The 25,434-nt window shown below is 36.1% G+C and overlaps 1 protein-coding gene across 1 annotated transcript in view; it reads left to right on the top strand.

Moving 5' to 3' along the window:
- PRTG (protogenin) overlaps positions 1-25,434 on the top strand; it is a 128,731-nt gene that overhangs the window by 63,981 nt on the left and 39,316 nt on the right. The window contains exons 9-11 of the mRNA XM_025996470.2: positions 1,620-1,784; positions 5,145-5,450; positions 6,414-6,602. Of these exons, the coding sequence (XP_025852255.2) occupies positions 1,620-1,784; positions 5,145-5,450; positions 6,414-6,602 (660 nt within the window). The remainder of the gene's footprint in view (positions 1-1,619; positions 1,785-5,144; positions 5,451-6,413; positions 6,603-25,434) is intronic.

The raw sequence follows: 25,434 nt of genomic DNA, 5'->3' as shown, positions 1-25,434 counted from the left end.
TGATTTTGTATGTTTTGAATGTTTCCTGAAAACATTTGAGAACTCTCTGAAAATTGAACAGTATTATTAATATGCCATTTCTTATATAAAAGTAGAAATCAAATCTGTCTTAAAAATTTTTATTCAGAACTATTAACTCCTTTTTTTTTTTCAATCTTTCTTGCCCTAGTATTTTCTTTTGGCAAAAAAAGAAAAAAAAATTAGAGGGAAAGGAAAAACTACTTATAAATCCTAGAGATTTCTCTACGAATCTCTCATGGAAACCATAGAAGTTCGCAAATTTTAGTTGCAACTCAGTCTAGATTTTATGCAATAGATATTAAAACAAACATCCAAAAACAATGGTATGATTGTCCATAGAAACAGGTGGTTTGTTGTTGTTTGTTTTTTGTACTTTGAAGTAGTATTTTGAAAAGGAATATTTTGAATTTAAATCAGGGGTTGTGTTAGCAAGAAGAATGAAAGTCTAACTGAGCATGTTGGAGTATGTTAATTCCCTTCTTAGTGATTTAGGAAGGTAAAAGGAATGCTGGTTTTGGTGGAGACCACTCTTGTTCGCTATTATGGTCATTTCATTAGAGCCTCCACATGCGGCTCAGTGGTCCTATTCAAGGACAGAACAAGGCTTTTTAATTCGAACTCAAGGACCTTGTTTGGTAGGTCAGAAATCGTACTATGCAGTTCCTAATTAACGAGCCATTAGCCAGTCTGTTGTGAAATGGGTGTAATCTTGTCTAATTAAAATGCTATCAAGTTAATTCAGAAATGTGGGAAAACTTAATAGTGGAATTTGCCTTCTGTTTTGTTTATAAATCCAGTGTGGGGAGAAGGGCCTTCATCCTTAGAGAGTTTTGATTAAGTTGACGTGCATTTACTGTGAATTGTTCGCAAAGCACGGTAGCTGCCAGTGCTCTTGTTCCCCTTTACAGATTTGCTCTGTAGGAATTAAATACCACAAAGACAAATTCTTTTCTATACCTTGCCATGCATATTTTATTAAGAATTGCTGAGAATTTTTTTTCCTCTTTGGAAAAAAAAAAAGTTCATTGTGGAACAAAGTGTCTTGAAGCACATTCTGTGCCTCCTAGTTCTTTTGCTTTTAGCATAAATAAAAAGAACTTGTGTCAGTCAAATTTAATAGAATCTCTAGAGCCAAAATGAGATCTTTTGCAGGACAACTTTTGGTTTGTTTTGTTTTTATAAAGAGTAAAGCCATTACATTCCCTACTGTCTCTCCTTTTATGTTTAAAAGAAAAAAGAAGCTGTGAGTTTAAGCAAGTAAAATTTACACTGTTACAAACTACAGAGTTCCATAGTGTTAAGCTCTGGTTGCATTACTGCCATACATTGTCTCTGTTGCAGGTTTTGACTAGATACTAAAACAAGTTGAGAAGAGATTATTTTCGATTTGATTTACCAGGGAAGAATTCAAACTACTAATTTGTAGCAAGACATAGTTACTCTTAGAAAATAAAGTCCTTCCTACTCACATTTTTTAAAGGGTCACAAAAGATAACAAAGGTTAGACAGGAGGATGGGCGTTTCATAGTAAGAGAAATTGGTCCTGTTAATTTTATTTCTAATATTCATAATTTTTAAACACTGATTCTTTAATCTAGGTTTAAATAATGAAGAGTATCAAGTAGTCATCGGAAATGACACAACTCATTATATTATTGATGACTTAGAACCTGCCAGCAATTATACTTTCTATATTGTGGCATATATGCCAATGGGAGCCAGCCAGATGTCTGACCATGTGACACAGAATACTTTAGAGGACGGTAAGAAAACACAGTGTAGTTTATTTTAAGTATGAACATTAATATGTTTAATCCATTTCAATCAGTAAAAGTGTTTTAAATTAGAAAAAATATCCTCCTCTTTGGTTAAAAATATAATCAAAACAGGTATAGTAACCAGCAGGCTAGTTTGCCATTTCAAATTTGACTCTTTTGACAGTAGTGTAAGGGTAAAGAGTTTTTATAACTTATAATTCATAACATAAATTTTATTTATTTTATTTTTTAATGACTTTTTAAAAAAGATTTTTATTTATTTATTCATAAGAGACAGAGAGAGAGAAGCAGAGACATAAGCAGAGAGAGAGGCCGGCTCCATGCAGGGAGCCTGATTTGGCACTTGATCCCAGGACTCCAGGATCATGCCCTGGGCCAAAGGCAGGCACTTAACTGCTGAGCCACCCAGGTGCCCCTGTATAACATAAATTTTAATAGAATTCTTATATTACTGTATTTCTTCAAGTTTCCTAGTTTAAATGGTAAATACATTGACTTTTAAAAAAATATTTTTTCAACATTGTAGTGTTTGTGAGTAGAACAAAATGTGAAATTTTCTAAGCATGAGTAAATATAAATATAATGAGTAAATATATTGAGTGTATATAATGATCAGAGGTCAGAGGTCTTGGACTTCTGAACCTGGGAGTTTTTGAAATTTAATAAACTGTCAGTTAAAAAAAATTCTTAAAAGTTCAACAGTTAGTTTGTTTTTAGGTATGTTTATTCTGCTTAAGGAAGAAGGTAATAGTTGTTCAGTTTGTTAACTGGCCATGGGTTGGAAGTTGAGTTGTAGTCCTTTTGAGGGCATACCTCCATATATTCTTGTAATGGTGGGAAATCCCATCCATTAAGAAAATCTTGAGACTGATTCTCTTCTGATTTGTCATCTTTCTCTCTTTCTCCAGGGGCTCTCTAGTAGACCCATTTTTATACCCTTCACTGTGAAAAGGGAATAATTTAACATATGCTTAATTATACAGTTCTTCTTTTATTAATGTTTTCTCATCCTCACAAAATGACCTACCCTTAATTTTCAAAACATATTTTTAATGTTTTTAAAATTTTTTTGAGAGAAAGAGTGAGAACCAGAGAGAGTAAGGGGAGGGGCAGAGGGAGAGGGAAAAGCAGGCTCCCCACTGAGCACGGAGTCAGTTATGGGGCTTGATCCCAAGACCCTGAGGTCATGACTTGAGCTGAAGGCAGATGATTAATCAACTGAACCACCCAGGTGCCCCTCAAAACATTTTTATGTAAATGATTTCCACATCATTTTCTTTGTTCATTTGGTCCCAGATCTCTCTCTCTCTCTCTCTCTCTCTCTCTTTTTTAAGATTTCTTTATTTATTCATGGGAGACACAGACTGTAAAAGAGAGGCATAGATATAGGCAGAGGGAGAAGCAGCTCCTTGCAGGGAGACCGATGTGGGGCTCGATCCTGGACCCCGGGATCATGACCTGAGCTGAAGGCAGGTGCCCAACCACTGAGCCACCCAGGCATCCCTGGTCCCAGATTTCTTAACTGTCATTTCTGTTGTGATACTTATTTAGATGTTTATAAATTCAGAGTTTGATTAAATGAAAAAAAAATGCTGATCTGGATGCTAAATTCCAAATTCAGTTTTCATTTAAGGGTCTGTTTTATTTTAGAGTAAATCACAGTACTTATGAGCTCTCATCACAGTTAATTAACCTTTGACATGCATATCTAAGGTGAAACACAGGCTGGGGGGCTGTTATTTTGGGGTTTGTGGGGGTTGTTTGTGGTGTATTCCTCCCTATATCCTTGAAGAAAAGAAGTCTAACCATAGCAGGCTACTTGTTAAAGCTTGCCAATTTGAGTTATGATCTCAAAGTCTTTTTTCTTTAAACCTTTTCTTACTCTGTAACTTTTTTATTTAATGAAGTTTCATTTTGTTTTTTGAATAACATAGAGACTTTTGAGACTGCTTTTCATATTTCTACACCAGTTTCCCTCCATTTCCTAAACCCATACTTTCAGGTTGAGATATGTGGGTCTCCGCAGGGGCATAGTAGTGTGCCACAGATACAACTAATACTGGAGGGCTTGCCCCTGCCTGTTCTAAAAACTTTCTCTCCATTATCTCATTTAACCCCTATATAGCCCTGTGATAGAAGAAGTATTGTTATATAAGAAATAGTAAAGAAGAGGGGATAAGAATGTGGGCTTTGTTCAGTCTGCCTACATGTGCTCCTTCAGTAATGACCTGTGTGACCTTGGTCAAGTGATTTGACCTCATTGTACCTCAGTTTCCTCAACTATAAAGTGGAAGTGATCCTGGTACTTCCTTTGGTTTCTGTGAGAATTCCCAAGTTCATACACATCAAGGACTCAGAAATGTTTAATAAATTGATTTTCTCTTTTCCGCCTATTATTTCATTCATGCAACAAATATTCATTGAGTACCTGCTATGGGTTATTTGCTCTTTAGTAGTGACCAAAAAAGACAAAAAATTGTTCCTGATTTCATGGAGCTCACTTTCTAGCAGGAGAGGAGGCAGAGGAACAATAAACAAGATAAAGAGTCCATTATGTAATTATATGCTGTGTCAGATAGTGATAAGTATCTAGGAGACTGGGGAAAAAGCAGAGAAAGGGAGTATGAAATGTTGGGAAGGTTTGAGACTTGAGACAGTCTCCCAAGAAAGGCTTCCTGAGTAGGTGACATTTCAATGAAAACCCGAAGGAAATGAAAGTGAGGGAGCCTTCTGGGCAGGTGACTGGGAGAAGTGCATGCTTGGCAGAGAAAATGGACATTGCTAAGGGGTGGAAGAAACAAGTGGAAAGCAGTAGGAGATTGGGGCACGGTATCAGTGAGGAAGGGCACAGAGTGACTCAGATGGTTGGGTCTATGCCTTCAGCTCAAGTTGTGTTCTCAGGATTCTGGAATCAAGCCCCACATTGGGCTCCCAGCTCAGTGGGGAGTCTGCTTCTTCTCCCTCTTCTTCTCCCCCTGCTCATGCTCTCTCTCTCTCTCTATCCCTCTGTCTCAAGTGAATATATAAAATCTTAGAAAAGAAACAGAATCTGTGAGGAGTCAATCATATTAGTACATAGGGCTTTGTATGAAGCCACAGTGAGGACTTGGGCTTTTACTTTTAGTGACACTTTGCTGTCTTTGGTTCTCTGTGCTTGTCCTCCTTCATTTTCCTTCCTTTTTCTGGTTTGTGATCTACTTGCCTAAAAACCACTGCTAGGGGAGAAAGTATCTTTCCTTTATTATGTTATGTGTTGCTCATAAGAGAATTCAGTAAATACTGGTGTGCTGATTGACAGTTTTGATTCTAAATATTCATAAACAACCTGTTTTCTTGTATGACTAGTGCCCCTGAGACCTCCTGAAATTAGTTTAACAAGTAGAAGTCCCACCGATATTCTCATTTCCTGGCTACCAATCCCAGCCAAATATCGGCGGGGCCAGGTGGTCCTCTATCGCCTGTCCTTCCGCCTGAGTACTGAGAATTCCATCCAAGTTCTGGAGCTCCCGGGGACCACCCATGAGTACCTTCTGGAGGGCCTGAAACCTGATAGTGTCTACCTGGTACGGATTACTGCTGCCACCAAAGTGGGGCTTGGAGAGTCGTCAGTGTGGACTTCACATAGGACACCCAAAGCTACAAGTGTGAAAGGTAAATTTGTAAACATAATTGAAGAATAGTTTTATTTTTTAAAAAATTAACTTTTTAAAAATCTAAGTTATATTTAAATGGTGCTTTGTGAATGAAAATATTCCATCGATCAGGCCTTAACTGAAAATAATTTTAAACTTTTTGTTGCATAGTGCCTTTTGACACAGAGCTCGATAGTGTGTAAAACTTCTGGTTACTCTGTTAGTTTGCTTAGTAAATTCTTCATAGATGGGCGAGTCCAAATCAAACTGAATTATTGAAAGCTACATGTTAATAGAGACCTAATTAATATTATTGCCATACATTTTTTTAAATATATATATATTTTTAACATTTTTTTAAATCTTTATTTATTTATGATAGTCACAGAGAGAGAGAGAGAGGCAGAGACACAGGCAGAGGGAGAAGCAGGCTCCATGCACCGGGAGCCCGACATGGGATTCGATCCCGGGTCTCCAGGATCGCGCCCTGGGCCAAAGGCAGGCGCCAAACCGCTGTGCCACCCAGGGATCCCTGCCATACATTTTTTAAAAATCATCAGTTTAATAGACCATAAGGCTAGGAAGTCCTAAATCCTCTTCTTTTAATAAAGTGAGATGTAACATGACTGGGTTTTTTTTGTTGCTCATTGATTAATAAAAATGCCTGTTCTACACAGAGGAATATTGGATGGTCAAAATTAAGAAGTACTCGTCTCTTGAAAAAAATTAAAAAACACAATTTAAGATGGTATTGTGTTCTTATTTATATACCGTAGGAGGGTTTTTTAAGGCAGTATTTTTTTTTTAAGGCAGTATTTTATATTTTTATTTCTGCCTCACAGCTTAATATCATTGTGGAATTTTGAAAGTTAAAATATAATTGTTTGGAATTGCACATTTTTGCAGCTATTGGTTTAAAACTGGATGTATTTGTATGAATTATGGATTTTTTTTTACATACATTTCTGGTGAATTTTTCTAGCTCCTAAGTCTCCAGAGTTACATTTGGAGCCTCTGAACTGTACCACCATTTCTGTGAGGTGGCAGCAAGATGCTGAGGACACAGCAACCATTCAGGGGTACAAGCTGTATTATAAAGAAGAAGGGCAGCAGGAAAATGGACCCATTTTCTTGGATACCAGTGACCTTCTCTATACTCTGAGTGGTTTAGGTGAGTGCGCCCATATTGCGCTTTCCTTTTTTCCTTCCTCTCTGACTAGTTGGGAAAAGAGTGTTTGGATATAAGGCAGACGAACTGACTTACTGACAAAACATCAGATAAACATTGTGTCTGTTTTTCCCCCACCTCTGGTTTTCTTTCTACAGTTCTCTTCTGGTAGAGTGAGATCTGATCAATTATTGTGAGTATGTGGTATATGTAAAATAGGAATGTGAAATAGCAATATCACCAAATGATAAGAAAATATACAATAATTAACTTAGAAATTGCCTGAGAGTATATTATTTTCACATTTAAAGTATATATATATATATTTAAGATTTTATTTATTTATTCACGAGAGATACAGAGAGAGGTGCAAAGACGCAGGCAGAGGGAGAAGCAGACTCCATGCAGGGATCCTGACATGGGACTCGATCCTGGGTCTCCAGGGTCAAACCCTGAAGGCAGTGCTAAACCACTGAGCCACCCGGGCTGCCCATAAAGTATATTTAAATTACACACAAAATAATGCTCTTACATATGACCCTTGTCACTATAAATATTCATTTTTGTAGCTCTAACACAGAAACACCAGAGAAAAAGCACTTAACTTTGGGTTTGGATTTATCATAGTTCTGAAAGACACAATTTTATTCTCTGTTCATCTTGTCTTTGCTGAGTGAAGAATTTCATAAGGTGAACATGTATAATAGTAAGTAAAGAAACTTATGTCTACGATAAGTACATGAGTATAAAGAGATATACTCAGGTTATAAAATGCACACTTAGTTATTGCTTAGTTATTTGTTAAAGCAGCAACTTTAATTATGATTCTAAACTACATTCTTAATGTTGTAGCATCTTCTGTGCATACTGTGCTCTCCGTCCTGCTACAGACTTACCCTTTGGAGCACAGAAAGGAAAGAGGCACAGTGATCCCACTGTGGGTAGCTCCACTTATTTCTCTGGCCTCACCGCACAGACTGTGAAAACAGCAGGAGTCCGAGACCCTGGGCAATGACAAGCAGTGGTGAGAATGTTTTTAGAGGCAGGGACATAGGACCCCATCCTCTGGTTCTTTGCTGTAGTTTTCCAGATGGCATTTTGCTTGTAATCTTGTTGTCTTAGATTTTAATTTAATCCACATTTGCTTAAATAAATTTCACTATTGATCCCTGTCACACAGTTTAAATGATGAGAAGTTACATATGTTCTGTAGTGACCTTCCTTAGAACCATCGATACAGAGACGTTAGCCCAACGTGTCACCAAAGTCAGGAGTGTTTATTTCTAGCCATGGCTTCTCAGTATGCACTCCCCTTTCTATATTCAAATCATTTATTCAAAAGAGTTATACTAAGTTATCAAGTATTAAACAGGATTTGGGATAATTGCTGATGAAAAATCCTACATCAAACTCAGTATTTCCAGTTTCTTCACTGTTAAGGCAATTAAATAGAATATACAAAAGATAGGGACATAGAGCATTCTTCTTCAACACATAGCTTACTTTAAACAAGTGAATAATTTGTTGGGAAGAATAGAATAATGCTCTGCTTGTGAAAAGTTTAGGGAAATATCTTATTAAAGCTTTGTAAACTTTTAAGGGGTACATGGGTGGCTTAGTTGGTTAAGCAGCTGCTTTCACTCAGGTCATGATCCCATCGAGCCCCACATCTAGCTCCCTGCTCGATGGGCAGCCTGCTTCTCCTTCTCCACTGCTTGTGCTCTCTCATGCGTGCTCTCTCTCTCTCTAGCAAATAAACAAATACAATATTTAAAAAAAACAACTTTGTCAAATAAGTACAATGCTTTAAAATTTAAACATTTTCTATGGGTTCATATAAATATAAAAAGACCCATCAATCTTTATTGAAATTTTTTATAATCTCTGAATAATAGCTTTTAACACTATGAACTTTTATTTCCTTCAGTATTTAAAAATAAATCACATAGATTACTGCCTGTGTTTTTATGTTGTAAAATCCTTTGTTTATGCTAATTCAGCTTAAAATCACTGTATAATACATAAACTGGGAAATTATTTTGTTATAGTCGGTATATACTTCTGTTAAAATAACTCCATGTTTCCTGACTGTGGAATTAGATTGAGTAGTGGGCTAATTGCACTGCAGGGTAACAGAGGACTCTTTCAACAGCCATAAGACTTCCTTGTTGGTCAGCAGGTTCCATTTCTTGGAGGTGCCAAGCCAGGGCTGAAACGGGTTGGCTAGCAGAGATGCTGTTGTGTAGGCGCAAGCATTGTACAGCTATTGACTAGATCACCTTTAAGATGCCTTTTAATCTTGAGAGCCCTAGGGTCTACAGAGTCTTCCTTTTTTAGAAAGACACTGTTGAGGCCTAGCCAACCTTATAGCAAGTTGAATGGATATATTCCACTAAGCAGGCAAGTGTTAAGAGTTCTCATTCCTTTCCTTCATACTTTTGGCTATTGGGAGGGCAGTATGTTCTGTTAACTGGACAACTGACCATCTGTGACCATTTTTAGCAAGAGCATCTGGCAGTAGCTGCCTGTTTAACAGAGAGTGATGTGTGCAGAGGGCAGTAGGTTAAGGGAACCCTATCTGTGTCTTGCATGGTGAATACTTGCTTTCACAGAGCTTTTGTACATTAAAGATGCTCTAACTAGAACTAGATTTACTAAGTGGGCTTGGAAATGAAATTTAAATGCTTCTGTTTGCTGATTCAGTGTCAATTTGAGTAGCAAACTGATGTCTCAAAATTTCATTTTCAAACTAATCCTTCTCTGATACCCTAATACACATCCTTTTGTTACTTCTGGTAATTAAGTTTTCAACTAAAAAGTGTGTTACTGGGACACATTCTCCTTGGTAACACATACAGTTCTTTGTTTCTGTAATAAATAAATAAATAAATGATTTTGTGTATTTCATTTAACAAGAATTTACAAATTATTTTTCTAAATAAAGCATTGTAGTATTGAATAAAAAGATTTAACAGATATGAACTCTGCTCAGAACAAGAAGAATTAAGCCAAAAGATATTAACATGATTTACTTTCCTGATTTTCTCCCAAGGTTCTGATTAACTAGATTTGATTGTACTTAGTAATGAAAGTTGTTTAGAACATTTTATGCTAAACCTTCAATGTTCAGTTCAGAAATGTAGAATGTTTTGGTTTTTAAAGTGGCTGGAAAGATTCTCATGTCTTTATTGGTATGATATAAATATTGGTGGAGCAGTGGAAATATTTTGATTTTGCTGGTTTGTTCTAATTTAATGATTTGTAAATACACAGTTTGCTTTTAATTAGAAATGGTTTAGGGGGTTGGGAAAAAAGCATTTTAGCTTGTGATTTAATGTTTATATGATTTGTTCTAAAATGTGGCTTGAGGTTTTCTTCAAAATTTGCATCTTTGTTGTGATTATTTTCACTCATTTTACCCCCTTTGGCACTTTTCATGTTTACCTGTTCTAAGCAGAATTTTAAAACATTCATTAAGTTTATCACACAATAAACTGAAGCAAAATTAGTAGTACACTTGTGTTCCCTGATAATAGACTGAAATAATTCATTCCTTTCTTTTTGTCTGTTTATTTCAGAAATTGGCTTCAAATTCTGAGGTTAGAGTTTTTAATTGCATAGAGGACTGTTTTCATATGCTGTCAGAAACCTCTTAATTGTTCAGTATTTATATAATGGGAAGAAGAGGGAATTTTTTAGATGGTGCTGTTGTTAGTTTAGTGTTTGGGACACCTATAATCTTTAGCTTCCATTTTGCCAAAGAATGTGTGCTATTAAATTTCATGGCAAGCTTGATTAATCAGCATGAGCTTTAGCATCAATTATAAAGAAACAAAATATTTGAAATCATTAGTAATGTTCCTAGATTCCTTGCACACCTTCAAAACTCACAGATCTTTTTTTGAGAAATCCAAAATTGGAATTCCCTGTTATTGCGGGGGGCGGAGGGGGGTGCGGTTGGATAGGAGGCAAAAGAAACAGTCCCTGGTAACAAGTAATTATTTAGAGTCCCTTAGCCAGTTTGTATAGAAGCATGGTAAAAGTAAGTCATATGGGCGTTATCCTTTACCATAACAAAATAGGATTTGGTTGTGTGATTACATATCTGAGGGAAGAAAATCAAGAACTACCACTGGTGAGCCAAACTCATATAGCTGGAGGGAGTTGTAATCTTTCCATTAGTCAAGACAGGACAAGATTTTGTGGTATAAAAAAAGACTACTTTTATCAGAGAAGGTTCATTGTGAACCTCACTATAATAGTGATTTTGTTTTGAAGAGAACGAGAATCACTCAGTTTAAGAAATATGGAAGTCACGTTTTAAGGCAAGCCAAAGTCTTTTCAGAGACTGTGTTCCCTCATTCCTCTCACACAAGGAAGCCTTAGATAACACTCAGAAAAATCTTTGGAAACATGTTACAGGTGAAATCCTTGTATTGTGGTTGTTTTGTAACTTTCTCACTGCACCTCTTAAGATAGAGTAAAAAAAAATACACCATATTTTATAAACAAATCTTCTGATTGTGTATAGTTTCAAGTATATCTTAGCATACTGACTTCTAGCCTATAAATTCATTTCAAATAATTTGATGCCTTGATGTCAGCTACCAACTCAAATATGATTACAGATGCCAGGATTCTTCTGTTTCTTCTAAACGTATAGTCAACAATATAGGCATCATTAAGCGCTTCATCCAAATTAGTGCTGACTTTATAAAATAGCATTGGTTTCTATGAGATCGCTTTGCATTTATTTGTTAACAGATCATTTTTAGGGATTGGTGTAGAAATTCCATTGACATTGCGGTCGTTTACCACAGGCAAGATCTTTGGGGACATACTTCACATTTTTTGCCTCTCTTCAGTTCTTCCTGTGCTTTATCACTGTTAAATTCCACGTTTAGTAGAAATAGATCCTCTGAACAGTATCTGCACTCTTCCATTTCTTCCTTTCAAAGAATTAAAAAATTCATTTAGCTGAAGTCAGTAGACTTCTTACATGAATAATTTTGGAAACCACCTATTCTGTAGGCCTGACTGACAAAGTGGGAGGACAAATTATGACAAAGGGAACATTGTAAAAGTATTGCATTTCACTTATTTCCCTATTGATTCTCTTTTAAGTTACCCTTTCTTGTGTTTAATCTGTTAGCTAGCCAAAATATGTTGAAACTTCAGTGTTGGGATCCCTGGGTGGCGCAGCGGTTTGGCGCCTTCCGTTGGCCCAGGGCGCGATCCTGGAGACCCGGGATCGAATCCCACGTCGGGCTCCCGGTGCATGGAGCCTGCTTCTTCTCCCTCTGCCTGTGTCTCTGCCTCTCTCTCTCTCTGTGACTATCATAAATAAAATAAAATAAAATTCTTAAAAAAAAAAAAAAAAAAAAAGAAACTTCAGTGTAGATTTTAGGAAATACTCAACTGTTTTTTTCTTCATTTATTAAGAAAGCAAAAATTTTAAATATTTCATTCTCTGCAGTATCTTAACCTAGCAGGTATGATAGGTATTCAGCTCAATCTTTAGAACCTTAATCCTTGAAAAATTTAAAAATCAATATCTCAGAAGAAATGGAGCATCCATTTCTTTAAAAATCCTGTTACTGGGGTGCCTCGGTGGCTCAGTTAAGCATCTGCCTTTAGCTCCAGTCATGATCTCAGGGTCCTGGGATAGAGCTCAGTGTTGGGCCCCTGCTCAGCTGAGAGTCTGCTTCTCCCTCTCCCTCTGCTTCCTCCGTCCGCCCCCCCCCCCCCCCCCGCTCTGTCTTTCTCTGTCTCAAATAAATAAATAAAAATTTTTAAAAAAGTGAAGATCCTGTTACTAAAAGAGTACCGTTACATTATCTAACAAGACATTATGTAAAAAGAGAATAACAAAGATTTTTTTGCCAGTTTGCAATTATCTTCATTTAAAGACAAAATGTTTACAGATTTGTGGAACTGTAAGAACTATACAGAAGTTAAAGTGCATCATCTGGTAATCTTTCCTTAAACTTTTTCTCTTGGATGAAAGATTATCTGTCATCCTAAAATATTTTTGATACTCCCTGAACAAAATCGGAGATATATCTCTTTCCATTTGGAAAAATCTTCCCCAGCTTTTAAATGTCAACCCTCTGGGAATCATCTTGCGACCTCAAATGGTGTCAGTCATCCCCATGGTACATCATTTATAATGCTCTGTTATAGGAGGCACTTGGCACTGACAGCTAAAAGAAAAATATCCATGAAGTAAATTTTATCTTTGTTGTTTGACATTAGTTCTGTAATTTATTAACAAATTAAATACTGATTATTTGCCTAATCTTTTAGATAGGTTTAATAATAATATTAAAAACAGCTATTTTAGAACATTAGGAAGATTAAATGAAATAATGTACATAAAAGTTAGCACAGTTCCTAGAAAACTGCACTCTAAGTCCTCAACAAGTGTTAGCTCTTGTAATTTTAAAATTTTTCTTCTAGGATGGGGCCTGGAAGTCTGTATTTAAAAAACTTTTTTCCACGTGATTTACCCTAATCATTAGATTTGGAAACCAGTGCTTCTTGAACTTTGTACCTAAAGATCTTGTTAAAATGCAGATTTTAAAGTTTGGGTGGGGCCTAAAATCTTTGCATTCCTACCCACTTTGAGAAGTAACATTTAGACCAGGAGTAGGCAGTCTTTTCTGTAATAGACCAGATAGTAAATATTTTAGGCTTTGTGGTGGTGTGGACTGAATATTTATGTCCTCATCAAATTCTTATGTTATAGCCCTAACCCCTAAAGTGACTGGTTATGGAAATAGGGCCTTTGAGCAGGTGCTAACTGTTAAGTGAAGTCTTAAGGATGGGGCCCTAATACGATACGTTGGTGCCTTTATAAGAAGAGGAAGGGACAGCAGAACTCTCTGTCTGCCGTGTGAGTGAGGACTCAGAAGGTGGCTGTCTCAGAAGGTGGCTTCTTTTCAGTCAGGAAGAGAGCTCTCATCAGAAACTGAACACTGCAAGACTTGATCTTGGACTTCCCAGTCTCCAGAACTATAAGAAATTAATTTCTGTTGTTTAAGCCATCCAGTCTGTGGTATTTTGTTATGGTAGCCCGAACAGACTTATACAGTGAGCTATAAAATGTGCCACAAGTATTCACTTCTGCCACTGTAGCACAAAAACAGCCATATGAAATACAAAAATGCATGGATATGGTTATATTCCAATAAAACTTTATTGGCACCCCCAGTCTTTGTTTTAGTCTATTTTGGGAGCATCTGGGTGGCTCCATTGGTGAAGCATCTGCCTTCAGCTCAGGCTATGATCCCAGGATCCTGAGTTGGAGCCCCATGTCGGGCTCCCTGCTGAGTGGTGAGCCTGCTTCTGCCTCTCCCTCTTCAGCTACCCCTCTTGTGCTTGCTCTCTCTCTCTCTCTCTCTGTCAAATAAATAAACAAAATATTTTTAAAAAATAAAATCTATTTTGTCTAATACTACTCCAGCCTCCAGCTTTCTTTTGACTTCCATTTGCATGATAGATGTTTCCCCCACCCCCACTTTCAATCTGCAGGTGTCTTTAGGTCCTGTCTTTTGTCTCTTGCCAATTGTAGATTCCAGTGTTGTTGCTCTTGGAAGTGTGGTCCCAGGATCAGCAGCATAATCTGGAAGTTTACTGAAGTGCTGAATTTCGGACTTCCCTTTTCCCTCTCCAAATCTACTGAATCAGAATATCTGTTTCAGGATTATTAGGTGATTAGTATGTACATTGAATTGGGAAATACTGGTCTAGATGATCTAGTATTTTTTTTTAAATAGCCAATATTAATTTGTTATAAATTGATAGATTTTAGTGTTAGTTTGTTACTCTTGTTGGAAATCATTCAGAATTTGTTTTTGTGCCTTCTGGGTTCCTATATTGCTAACTCTCATAATTGTCAGGCCAATTATAGTTTTTAATTATTGTTGCCACTAGCCCTCTCTGAAGTCTACTTTTATTGCACTTTATATTGCATATTTTCTTTCTAGTCCTATTCCCCCATACTTCTCAGCTTTCATATGGGGAAATACATGGCCTTTTATGGGTATCATCCTTTAATCAATGCATTTTTTCCCAGACATCCAGGAAGTGGATGCAATCACAAGGTCTCAGGTATAATCTTCCAGTTTGGGGCCTTCTTCCCTGTGTTTTGTTCCAGTGACTCAGTAGTGCTCATTCACAAAGTCATTATTTCATTCTCAGATACTTAAAAAGCTTACTGTATGGTAGTCCCACTGTTGGGTACTGCCATATTTAATGTAAACATGGTCGTAGCATTTGAGTCTAGGAGGAAGACTAAGAATTAAATAAGCAACTAAAATACCAGGTGACAAACTCTTTGACAACATTTGGCAGGTACTTCTGATCTGTTTCAGGGTTGGTATGGGGATGGCTTCCAAGAAGAAGTAATATTTAGATTGAGAGCTAAAGGATGAGTAAGATTAGTCAGGCAAAGAATCAGGGCATTTACAGGTTTATATGGAACCTAATAAAATAATATATAATAACATAAAAATAATGTAAAAATACACTGTCAGTGTAGAGCCTTGTACCTACGTTGTAGGTATAGACTCCATACAAGTGAAGGGTTGAAAATTAAAAAAATTTTCACAACTTCATGGTAAATCTGCTCTGAAAAGAGAGAGGGGTAGAACCTAGAACTTGGAATTCAGGACTGGTGAAATTCACATGGGATGTCCAAGAGATGAGGGGACCATGTTCCAGAGGAGATAAAGTGTTAATATTTGAGCACAGAGTGCTGCCAGAGCCTGGTAAGCTACATGGGGAAATTTGGGCTTTATCTTAAGGGCAGCATGAAGCCACTAAATGATTTTAAGCCAGTGAGTGACATGATTAGATTTGTTTAAAAATAGCTTTCTGTTGCAGTGTGTAAAATATAATGTGGAGAAGTAAGATGCGAAGCAGCTCAGACCTACCTCTTCCCTGAAAGAGGTTTTTGTGAGCTTGCTTTTTTGCTTGCTTACTGATTCAGAGTAGTTAGAAAAGTCTATACTCCCCGTTTGCTACAGTCCTGTTGCACATGGCAATTTCCACAAACATAAATAATAAAGATTTCTTCAGAAAACAGCATATTCTGCTGCTTTTAATCAGTGTATGCTCAACTTTCGGAAATTACAATCACTGTATGTATATATATATGAATATATACACACATATGTATATGTATATGTATACATATGTATATACATATACACACACACGTATTGATAAGTTAATTAAATTTCATGTTTTTAAATGAACAAGGAGTAAAGGAAATACAGCCATGGATTCCATAAACCTGTAATATAAAGTATTCTTTGAAACCACAGCGTGAAACCAGAAGTATTTATTAACCACTCAAAAGAAGAATATTTTTGAGCCCACTCAGCTGCTACCATTGAGCTTTAGGATAGGCTCTTAGAGCTACAATACTGTTTACAAAGCCCTCCTTAACACTGTGAATACAGTGAGTACAGTGTTTTATGGAACTCAGTAGGTTTCAGATAAAGAGACTTTTATGCTTTCTTGGTTGTTTTTTGGGCCCCTCATAGAAGACTTATGACACGGAAGCTCGGTGACCTTGCAAATCAGAAGATGAACTCAATTTAGAAGTTACTGATAATAGGCTGCTGTGGTTACCATTAAGTTAATGTAAATTACCAGTAAATCAATCACAAAAGTGAAACCATCCCCACAACATGCAGTTTTGACTTGTGTGATTTCTTCTAATACCTCATGAAGACCTTGCCTAGAAGATAGTGCTGATTGAAAATGCAAAATTTCTAATTTTAAGATTGATACAATATATATATTTTTCTCAGAACTTTATATTTCTATAAAGCTATTTGGCTTAATAACATGAGATTGCCAATCTAACATGCTCATGCTAATCTCATGCTAATAACATGAGATGTATACCAATTTAATTGCCATTTCTTGTTTCCTAAAATTTTCATATTAAAGTTTATCCACCCTAATTATGGATATGAAGTTTATTTTCCATTATTGTTAAAATTTAAAAATTAGTGTATATTGATTGAAAGCACATACTCTGTACCAGATCCTGTATTGGGGACAAGGAATATGAACATAAGATGGCATACCTGCTTCCAAAGTATTTAAGGTCAGCATGAAGGACCTATTAGCATCCATAGGAAAAGTGCTAATAGACAAAACTGAGGTATAGGCAGTGTTCTAGAAGCACAAAGGATAAATGGCTAATTTTTACTGCATGATGGAGAGTGGTTTGCCTAGTAGAGAATGGAGGAAAGTCATCCCAATAATAGAAAGTTACGAGGTACAAAAAGAAGATTGAAGAGGTAACCTCATTGGTGTATTATGACTAAAACATGGGTTGCATGAGTAGGAGTTGTAGGGACTGAAGCCATAGAGTTAAATAGGGACCACATTTTAAAGACCCTGTGTACCTTAATAATTGATTTGGTCTTTCTCCTACAATACATGCAATGAGGAGACATCAAAAATTTTTCACTGAGAGTAAAATATGTCTTGTTTTAGAAAGATAACATAAAGACAGTGTCAAGAATAGGTTTAGAAAATGCAGTGAGTATGGGCCAGGGAGGGAATCACTGAAGACAGGAAATCAATACAATGGTTGTTGAAATAATCTAAGATGAGGGCATGAGTTAAGACAGTAGTTTCTTGAAGAGAAGGCAGATGCGAAGTTGTTTTAGGCTTACAACAATCATGGGGCACCGGGGTGACTCAGTCAGTTAAGTGTCTGACTCTTGATCGCAGTTCAGTCAGGATTTAACTGATTACATATAGCTTGATGGGAGGCCTTCAGATATAGGGGTCACCTAAGGGGTCTACTAAACAGTGCTCAACATCATTTAGACATTAGGGAAATGCAAATTTAAAATTAAACTACAATAAGCTACCACTACATAACTATTAGAATAACTGGACATTTTTAAATGCCAAGACGACCAATAACAAGTGCTGACATGGATGCAGAACCCCTGGAACTCCTATGCATTATTGTAGGAATGCAAAATGGTATAGCCACTCTGGAAAACCCTTAAGTGCTTTCTTTTTAAGTTAGATGTGCGTGTACCATGTGACCCAGCAGTCCCATCTTAGGTATTTACTCTAGAAAAACGAACACTTATGTTCACACAGGAACCTACACAAAAATGTATAGCTCTATTACACCCCAAATACTGGAAACAGTAAATGTCCTTCAATAGGTGAATGGATGGGGCAGCCCCGGTGGCCCAGCAGTTTGGCCTCACCTTTGGCCTAAGGTGTGATCCTGGAGACCTGGGATCGAGTTCCTGCATGGAGCCTGCTTCTCTCCCTCTCCCTCTGCCTGTGTCTCTGCCTCTCTCTCTCTCTCTCTGTCATGAAAAAATAAATCTTTAAAGAAAAAATAGGTGAATGGATGGACAAACTGCGATATATCCATATGATTGAAATATTCTCAGCAATAAAGACCAATGAACTATATTGCTGCTTGCAACAATTTGTGGGTGAATCTCAATGACATTATACTGAGTGAAACAGGCCAGTCTCAAAAGGTTATATTCTGTATTTCCCTTATATAACGTTCTTGAAAAGTCAGAACGAAATTAGTGATTGCCATGGATTTGGGGTGGGGGCAAAATCAGGTTTGGAGAAGTGGGAGATACTGAGTTGAGTTTTGATCATGTTGGGTTGAAAAGGTTGGTGTCTTATGGAGATGTCTGTAACAGCTTAATATGTATAGATTTCAGATCTGAAATGGTGAATCTGTGCGCAGCTGGGAGTTAAGGCTGCATGCTGATGCAGCCCTGCTCCAAGAGACCTGATATCTTTCTGGCTTAGCCACCTTCAAAGAAACTGACAAAAAACTTGAGAAGAACCCTTTGTCAGCATAACTATAAAACAAAGGACATTAGGTCATTTTCAGGAAAGTGAGACACATCCAACAAATCTCGCTGAAATTTGTTTTACTCTGTGAAAACTTGAACTTTCTCATTTTCTGTGTTAATCACTTTCAGTACAGTCTTTCTTAAAAATCATCTTCCTAGACTTCAGGAAACTGAAGTTCTTTCTATAGTTTCCATATAGGTAAGGTCTTACGTATAATCTTAATTTGGTGCAGTTCTAACCATTTATCAGTTTCTTTTACTTGCCACACAAAAACAGAGGAATTTTAAATAAGAAAGAAGTAAAGAGGATTGGGTAAGTCATTGCTGCTATGTTATGGGAGAAATATAGGTGGCAAATCCAAACTAAATCTTGTAAGAAATTACAGAAGATATTTTATGCAATATCAATATCATCACAATTTGCATTTTTGCCTCTTAAATTCAGAGGCTTGTGAACAGCATTAAAATGACAATGACTCTTGAAAGAATAAATGCCTTACACTCTTCTGCTGTATATTGCCTGTATCCGAATTGTATTAATCACATCCTATGGGACATTATGCCTAACAACTTTATTTCTCACTTCAGAAAAATCATTTGGAGAGACAGAAGGTAGGGGGAAATAAGTGCCCATATTGTCCTAAATATGCTTTTAAAATCTTTGAAAAATAATAAGGTTCAATGTTCTGTATCAAACCCCGAAAAATAATTGAGGAAAGAATTTTGATGTTTTTTCCTGGACTTTTATATTCTTAGTCTTGAATAGTCATCACTTTTCAGAATGCTCTAAAACATGGAAAGCTCTGTGAAAAACATCTGTCTTGTTATTAAAGGTAGTGTAATTGGTGAACAAAAACGATACACAGCTACTACTTTTTGCTTTTTTCTTTTCCCCCAAGAACGACGAAAGGGATGCATTTGCTTAAATGGTCATCACTTTTGTAGGTTTCAAGTTGTTTTACTGCTTTAGCAGCTGTGTGGCAAGTTTTCTAGCAGACAATGGAGGTGGGGAGGGGGCTCAGTTGCATCTGGTTTCTCTTTGTAGAATGCCTGAAAAGTTGATATTTAGTGGTTTCTTGAGAAAGCAGTTTATCTGTAGAAGAGGAACTTTTTTAGTACCTGAATTAGTTTGCTCTGATTCATATGCATTCATTTTGTTCTTCTGCTTTAAAAAAGGAGAAAGAGAAAAAAGAAAAGAAAATCATCTACCCTAAAACTACATAGCACAGATAACCCTTTGACCTATGGTGCTGGGTAAAGATTTACAGTACTTGTGGAGTCTCATTCACATGCCACTGAAAAGCGCCCTAAATAAAGTACGGCCCCTGTGGAGATGGAGAAAATAAGCAGGATAAGGAAGTTCCATTATTTCAATTGGCTGTGTGTTGTTTTATTTTTACTAGTCCATAAAGTGAAATGCCAATTGTGATGTGTTTCCAGTTTTGAGTCTGGTGTCACTTAAGTTCGGGGTTTGCTGTTAGAGTAGTTTGAGTCAGGGATGCCCTGGGCAAAGCATCCTTCTCTGTCTCCTTTGCTACTAGCAAATATCCCTTCCTCTGACTCCCTCAAATTAAATTTCCATTTGAAATATTTTTTCTTTAAGGAAAGCAGAACAACAGAAGTCTTTAAAAAAAAAAAAGGTACTATCAAAACGTGGATGAGAATGAGAATCACCAGTTTTGTATATACCTCTTCATATGGCAAGAAGTGAAGTTTTTCTTTATATATAACATATAAAAAGTATGTGAGATCAAAATTAGTCCCGCTATTTGTCTCTAAAACAGGATGTTTAGCTTGATTTCAAATGACACTTCAAATTAAGGCGTTTGAAGAAACTTTAATCATGTACTATCTGATGATGATGACATCTGTTTAATCATTTTTTAACTAAGAGTTTTATCCTAAACCTTTAATTTATGTATCTTCTGAAATATCCAATTGTCCTCTACAGCACTTTGTATTTATATTTTGAAGCTTATTTATTAAACTGATTTTAGTGTTTTATTTCCTGTTTCTTTTTTGTATGTGCTAGTAAAAACCTCATTAAAATGGTGACAAATAAAAGCAGTGTTTCTTTGGTCTTAGGAAGATACTCCTAGCCACTGATCAGCTCTTGATTTTTTTATAGGCCAGAACTTTCAAATGGTACTTTTTGAATGATGGAAAAACTTCAGTAAGCTTTTTGTTCTCCTATTTTTACAAATCTGTAAACATGGCAAAATGTTTGACATGAATTACGAACCATTTTCCTTACAGAAGGAAAAACTCTTGTAGAAAATTAAATCAATACTGTCCATTAATCATACTGCTTGTCAGCCCTCAGACCACTCTGGAAGTTTCTGGTGAATGTAAAGAGTCTTTAGATGTGTGAGGTCCTTAAAGATCTAAGTAAGTTAAAGGAGAGGAGGTTTTTTTAAATACCACCATTAGCACATGAAAGAAACTTCAGGGTGAATAGAAAAAAAATTGTAAAGCAGTAATTATGCTTGTGGATTTTGTTTTGTTTTTGTTTTAAGCCTGTTCTTAAAAAAAAAAAAAGTTCATGCAAATAAATTTCTAGCTTTGTACTAATTGCACACTACGTGAGGTGGAGGGGAGCTGCAAGACAGGCCATTACTGGAAGAAAATATTTTGTACCTTAGCCTTTAAAAATATTTGTACATGTTTATTTCATAATTAGTGTGCATAGTATATTTAGTACAGTCATACATATATATGTTATAAATAAAAGTATATGTGTTATGAAAACGCATGTTAGAAGAATATTTTACTAATGGAAGATGAAATGAAAAGATTTGGAGACCACTATTCTAAAATATTGAATCAGATATTTCTAAGTAACTTCCCAGTTATGAAGCTGTACAATCTAGAAGAGAAAATAGATACTCATAAAATCACCACAGAAATCATAATGCAAACTTCAGTAAGTGCTGTGATAGAAAAGCATAACGAGTTCTAAGGCTTTTAGACAGTAGGTAGCTTGAAGGTGGAGGTCAGGATGGATTTCCTGGAGAGGGACGCTCTGGGTGGCTCGTGATTGAGCCTCTGCCTTTGGCTCAGGGCGTGATCCTGGAGTCCGAGGATCGAGTCCCACATCGGGCTTCCTCTACCTGTGTCTCTGCCTCTCTCTCGGTGTGTCTCTCATGAATAAATCTTTAAAAAAAGAAAAAGGTTTCCTGGAGAAACTGATATTGAATTGACATATGAAGGATAATAGGTTAACTAGATGAAGATCTGTGATGGGATAATGAAAGAATTCAAGAAGGCATGACATAAACAGTCATAGAGTAATCATCAGAACAGGCTAAATACTGGAGTATCTCATTATTTAAACATTCTGATTTATCAGTTGATTTGGATAAACTAGTGTGATAACACAATCCTGACAGAGTTTATTGAGATTTTACAAATTTCTCTACTCTAAAACATTTGAAACCTTGAAAAACTTTGCATAACATCCCAGAAAATGTAGGCTGCCCTGCATAGGTAGAGGTCTCTTGAATTAACCAAGATAGCTAACTTCATTAACACTTACCTTGGTTTATTATGGAAAGTAGAGCTGTTGCTTCAGCTGAAGGTTAAAATGTTATCTTCGCTTTCTCAGCATTCCAGAAAGTTAACAATAACTTAAGAAACCTGCGCAGGCAGTTTTGCCTGATTACCACAGTGTGTCCATCTTCTTAAGTAGATGGTGTAAATAATATCTGACTTATTATTTCAAATATACTTATCTCCTGCTTCCTTTTGCAAGAAAGATTTGTAGTGACTTAGTATGGAAGCACAAAATTTAACAAAATAAATCAATAGGTGATCCAAGTCTCAATGTTTGTAAGGGTTTGGGAATGTTGTTTGAAACAACATTCATACTAATAGTAGGAGTTAAATTGATGCACAAGTTTTCTAGGCATTACTGTGTAACACCAAAAGGAGGGGTGTGATACAGATACTCTTTTATGTAGCCATTCTGTTAGTAGACACCTATCAGAAAAAATACTAATGAACACACACATTTAATATTTATTTTTATTTGAGAGAGTGCGTGTGAGCTAGGAGGCCAGAGGAAGAGAAGCCGGCTCCCAGCTGAATGCGAAGCCCTACACAGGGCTGAATCTCATGACCCTGAGATAATGATCTGAGCTGAAACCAAGAGCTAGATGCTCAACCAACTGAGCCACCCAATCACCCCATAAACTTGCACATTTAACTATAGTGTGTGCGTGCAGGGTCATTTATAATTGCGAAAAGCTGGAAGAAACTTAAATATTCAGTTACAGAGGTCTAGTAAAATAAACTGTAGTACATCCATATAATTTGAATAAATGTGGACACTGAAAGGAATGTTTTAGAAGAATATTTAATAGTATAAGTGAAAAAAGCAGGCTATAAAATATTTAAAAATACTGAATATGTGTGTATATGAATAGAAAAGGTAATGACAAAACATACAACCTAATGTTAAAAGTGTTTATATCTGGATGCTTGTATTAGGATATTTTATTTTATTTCCCTTTTTTGCTTGTCTGAGTTTTATAAACTTTCTATAACATTTAATCTTAATGAGGAATAAAAAAGTATTTTTTTAAATTGAACATACCTAGATGAGGAATAAAAGAATTATTTTTTAAATTGGATATGCCTAGATGAAGAAGTTGGAACAAAGATAAGTAAATGTTGGAAAAGCGATGAAACTAGGATATTGGCAGCTTTATTGCATGCTGTAAGGGCCTGTACAGTTGCTAGAAATGCCTGTAAATTTACCTCTGAGCTTCCTTGCAACCAAAGCAAACCACAAAAACTGCTAGCTGTGGGACACAGGATATTTTAATTATTAGAAAAAAATTGTAATATAGTAATTAAATTCCCAAAATATAGTACCTCCAGAAAAATTCAATATGCTAAAATTGTTGGAGATTCTCTATGAATTTATGTATTGGAAACCATGTTAACTTTTGCTTGATAATGACTTAACCTAATAAGGAAAGAAGATTCTTGTGGTTTCTAGGATCATTTGACAAGTTATAGGATTTTGGATGATCTGGAGATATTAGTAGAGGAAATAATTAAAATAATTTTTTTGAACTTTCACCCTTCTCCATCTGGATGGCCAATTAGGATGGTTTTTAGTGTGTTTCCCTTTCTTGAAAACATTCCCATTCTTTTCATAAAATGACCTTTTGTCGCAGAAGAAAAATCATGGCAGATGGGCCTTAATTCTGACTCCACAAAACTATAGAAACTACATTTTAAACCTCTGAGAACTTCAAGAAGTAAGGAGACATCATTCTCTCTCCTTTTGCTAACGCACATTTCTATCCTGAGAAATTACAGGGATTGTTTTAATCATATTCTCTTTCCCATGTTGATTCAGTGGCACACTTGTGTGGCCCTGGTTCCTTGTATGTTTTAATTTGCATGCTGTGTGCATATTACATATTGACATTCCAGTGTGGCTCATTGAGAATTTTTTAGAAAAGAAATCTACATTTGTATTACTTATATAAGAAAATATCAGGTATTTCTAGAAATCTTTCAAGAAGCCTAAAAGTATGTTGGTTCTTTTCTCTTCTTGTTATTGTCCTCAGTGTCAGGCAAGAGTTCAATATGAACATTTATATAAGTAAATGTAGATAAATAGGTAAGATTGGCCAGTGAAGAAATTAGGCTATTTTGCACTTATGAAAGCTTTTGAAACCATAATATTCCCCTTCAACAAGCAATCTAACAAATTCAAAATTCAAAACAAATCCACTTGCAAAAAATGTTAATTTTATTTCCCATAATAAAAGACCCTATATTAGAATCATAATCTCACTGATATAGTAGTCTTACCCCCCCCCCAAAAAAGAAAGAAAATGTTTAATCTGAATCTAATAATGAGGAAACAAACAGATAAATAGAGATTGTGAGATAGTCTACAAAACATCTGTACTGGATTCTTGAAAGGTGTCATTGTCATGAAAGATAGGAAGAAGACAGGGAGCAATTCTAAATGAAGGAGATACGACATGCAGCATGTGGCCCTCAGTTGGGCTGGTGAGGAGGGAATAGCTATTAAGGACATTTTGGAAGCAATTTGGAAAATTTATTTTATTTATTTATTTTATTTATTTATTTATTTTTAAAGATCTTATTTATTTGAAAGAGAGAGCGAGCACAAGCTGAGCAGGGAGGGCAGGGAGAAGGAGAAACAGGCTCCCCACTGAGCAGGGAGCCCAGCGTAGGGCTAGATCCCAGGACCCTGAGATCAAGATCTGAGCCAAAGGCAGACAGTTAACTGACAAACCACCCAGGCACTCTGCAATTTGGGAAATTTAGAAATGAGTTATATATTAGATAAAATTGTGTTCTTGTTAAATTTGTTAGATGTGATCATAGTACTATGGAGGTATAGGAGGGTATGTCCTTGTTTTCAGGGGAAACATGTCCAAGTATTTAGGTGTGAAGTGTGATGATTCAACAAAAGAAATGTGTGTTTGTGTATACTTGCACACCTGTATGCATGCAAGTATACACACAAATCAAAGAACAAGTAACAAACCAAATCATCAAGATTTTTTTTTAATTTAAAAGGTTAAAAATGCCCTTTGTTTGTAATCTTTAATCAATATCTCCACATTAAGAATGGTTTTACAGTGACTATACACATGGTTAAAACAGTAGCACTGCCGAAAGATATTGAATATAAGAGACCTTAGATCTTCTGTTAAATGTTTTATTTATCCTTTTGGTTTAACTCTGTGTGTACAGATTGTTTGAGAGTCTCTATTATATGTGTTGAAAATCATCTTAAGATATACTGAATACTTTCCAGTACCCCAGTGATCTTCAATGTCTTTTAATACCTGAAAGATTTAAGGTTTATGTAGAATATGAGTAGGCTGTTGTTGATAGCCAATTAACATGGTAATGACCTGCACCTGCTTGTGTCAAAGAACTCCCATAATTCCCTGATCTGCTAACAT

The sequence above is a fragment of the Vulpes vulpes genome, chromosome 15, assembly GCF_048418805.1.
Source record: "Vulpes vulpes isolate BD-2025 chromosome 15, VulVul3, whole genome shotgun sequence".
In the NCBI taxonomy this organism is placed as follows: domain Eukaryota; kingdom Metazoa; phylum Chordata; class Mammalia; order Carnivora; family Canidae; genus Vulpes; species Vulpes vulpes.
Note: the sequence above shows the minus strand (reverse complement) of the source record. Positions and strands in the feature narration are given on the sequence as shown.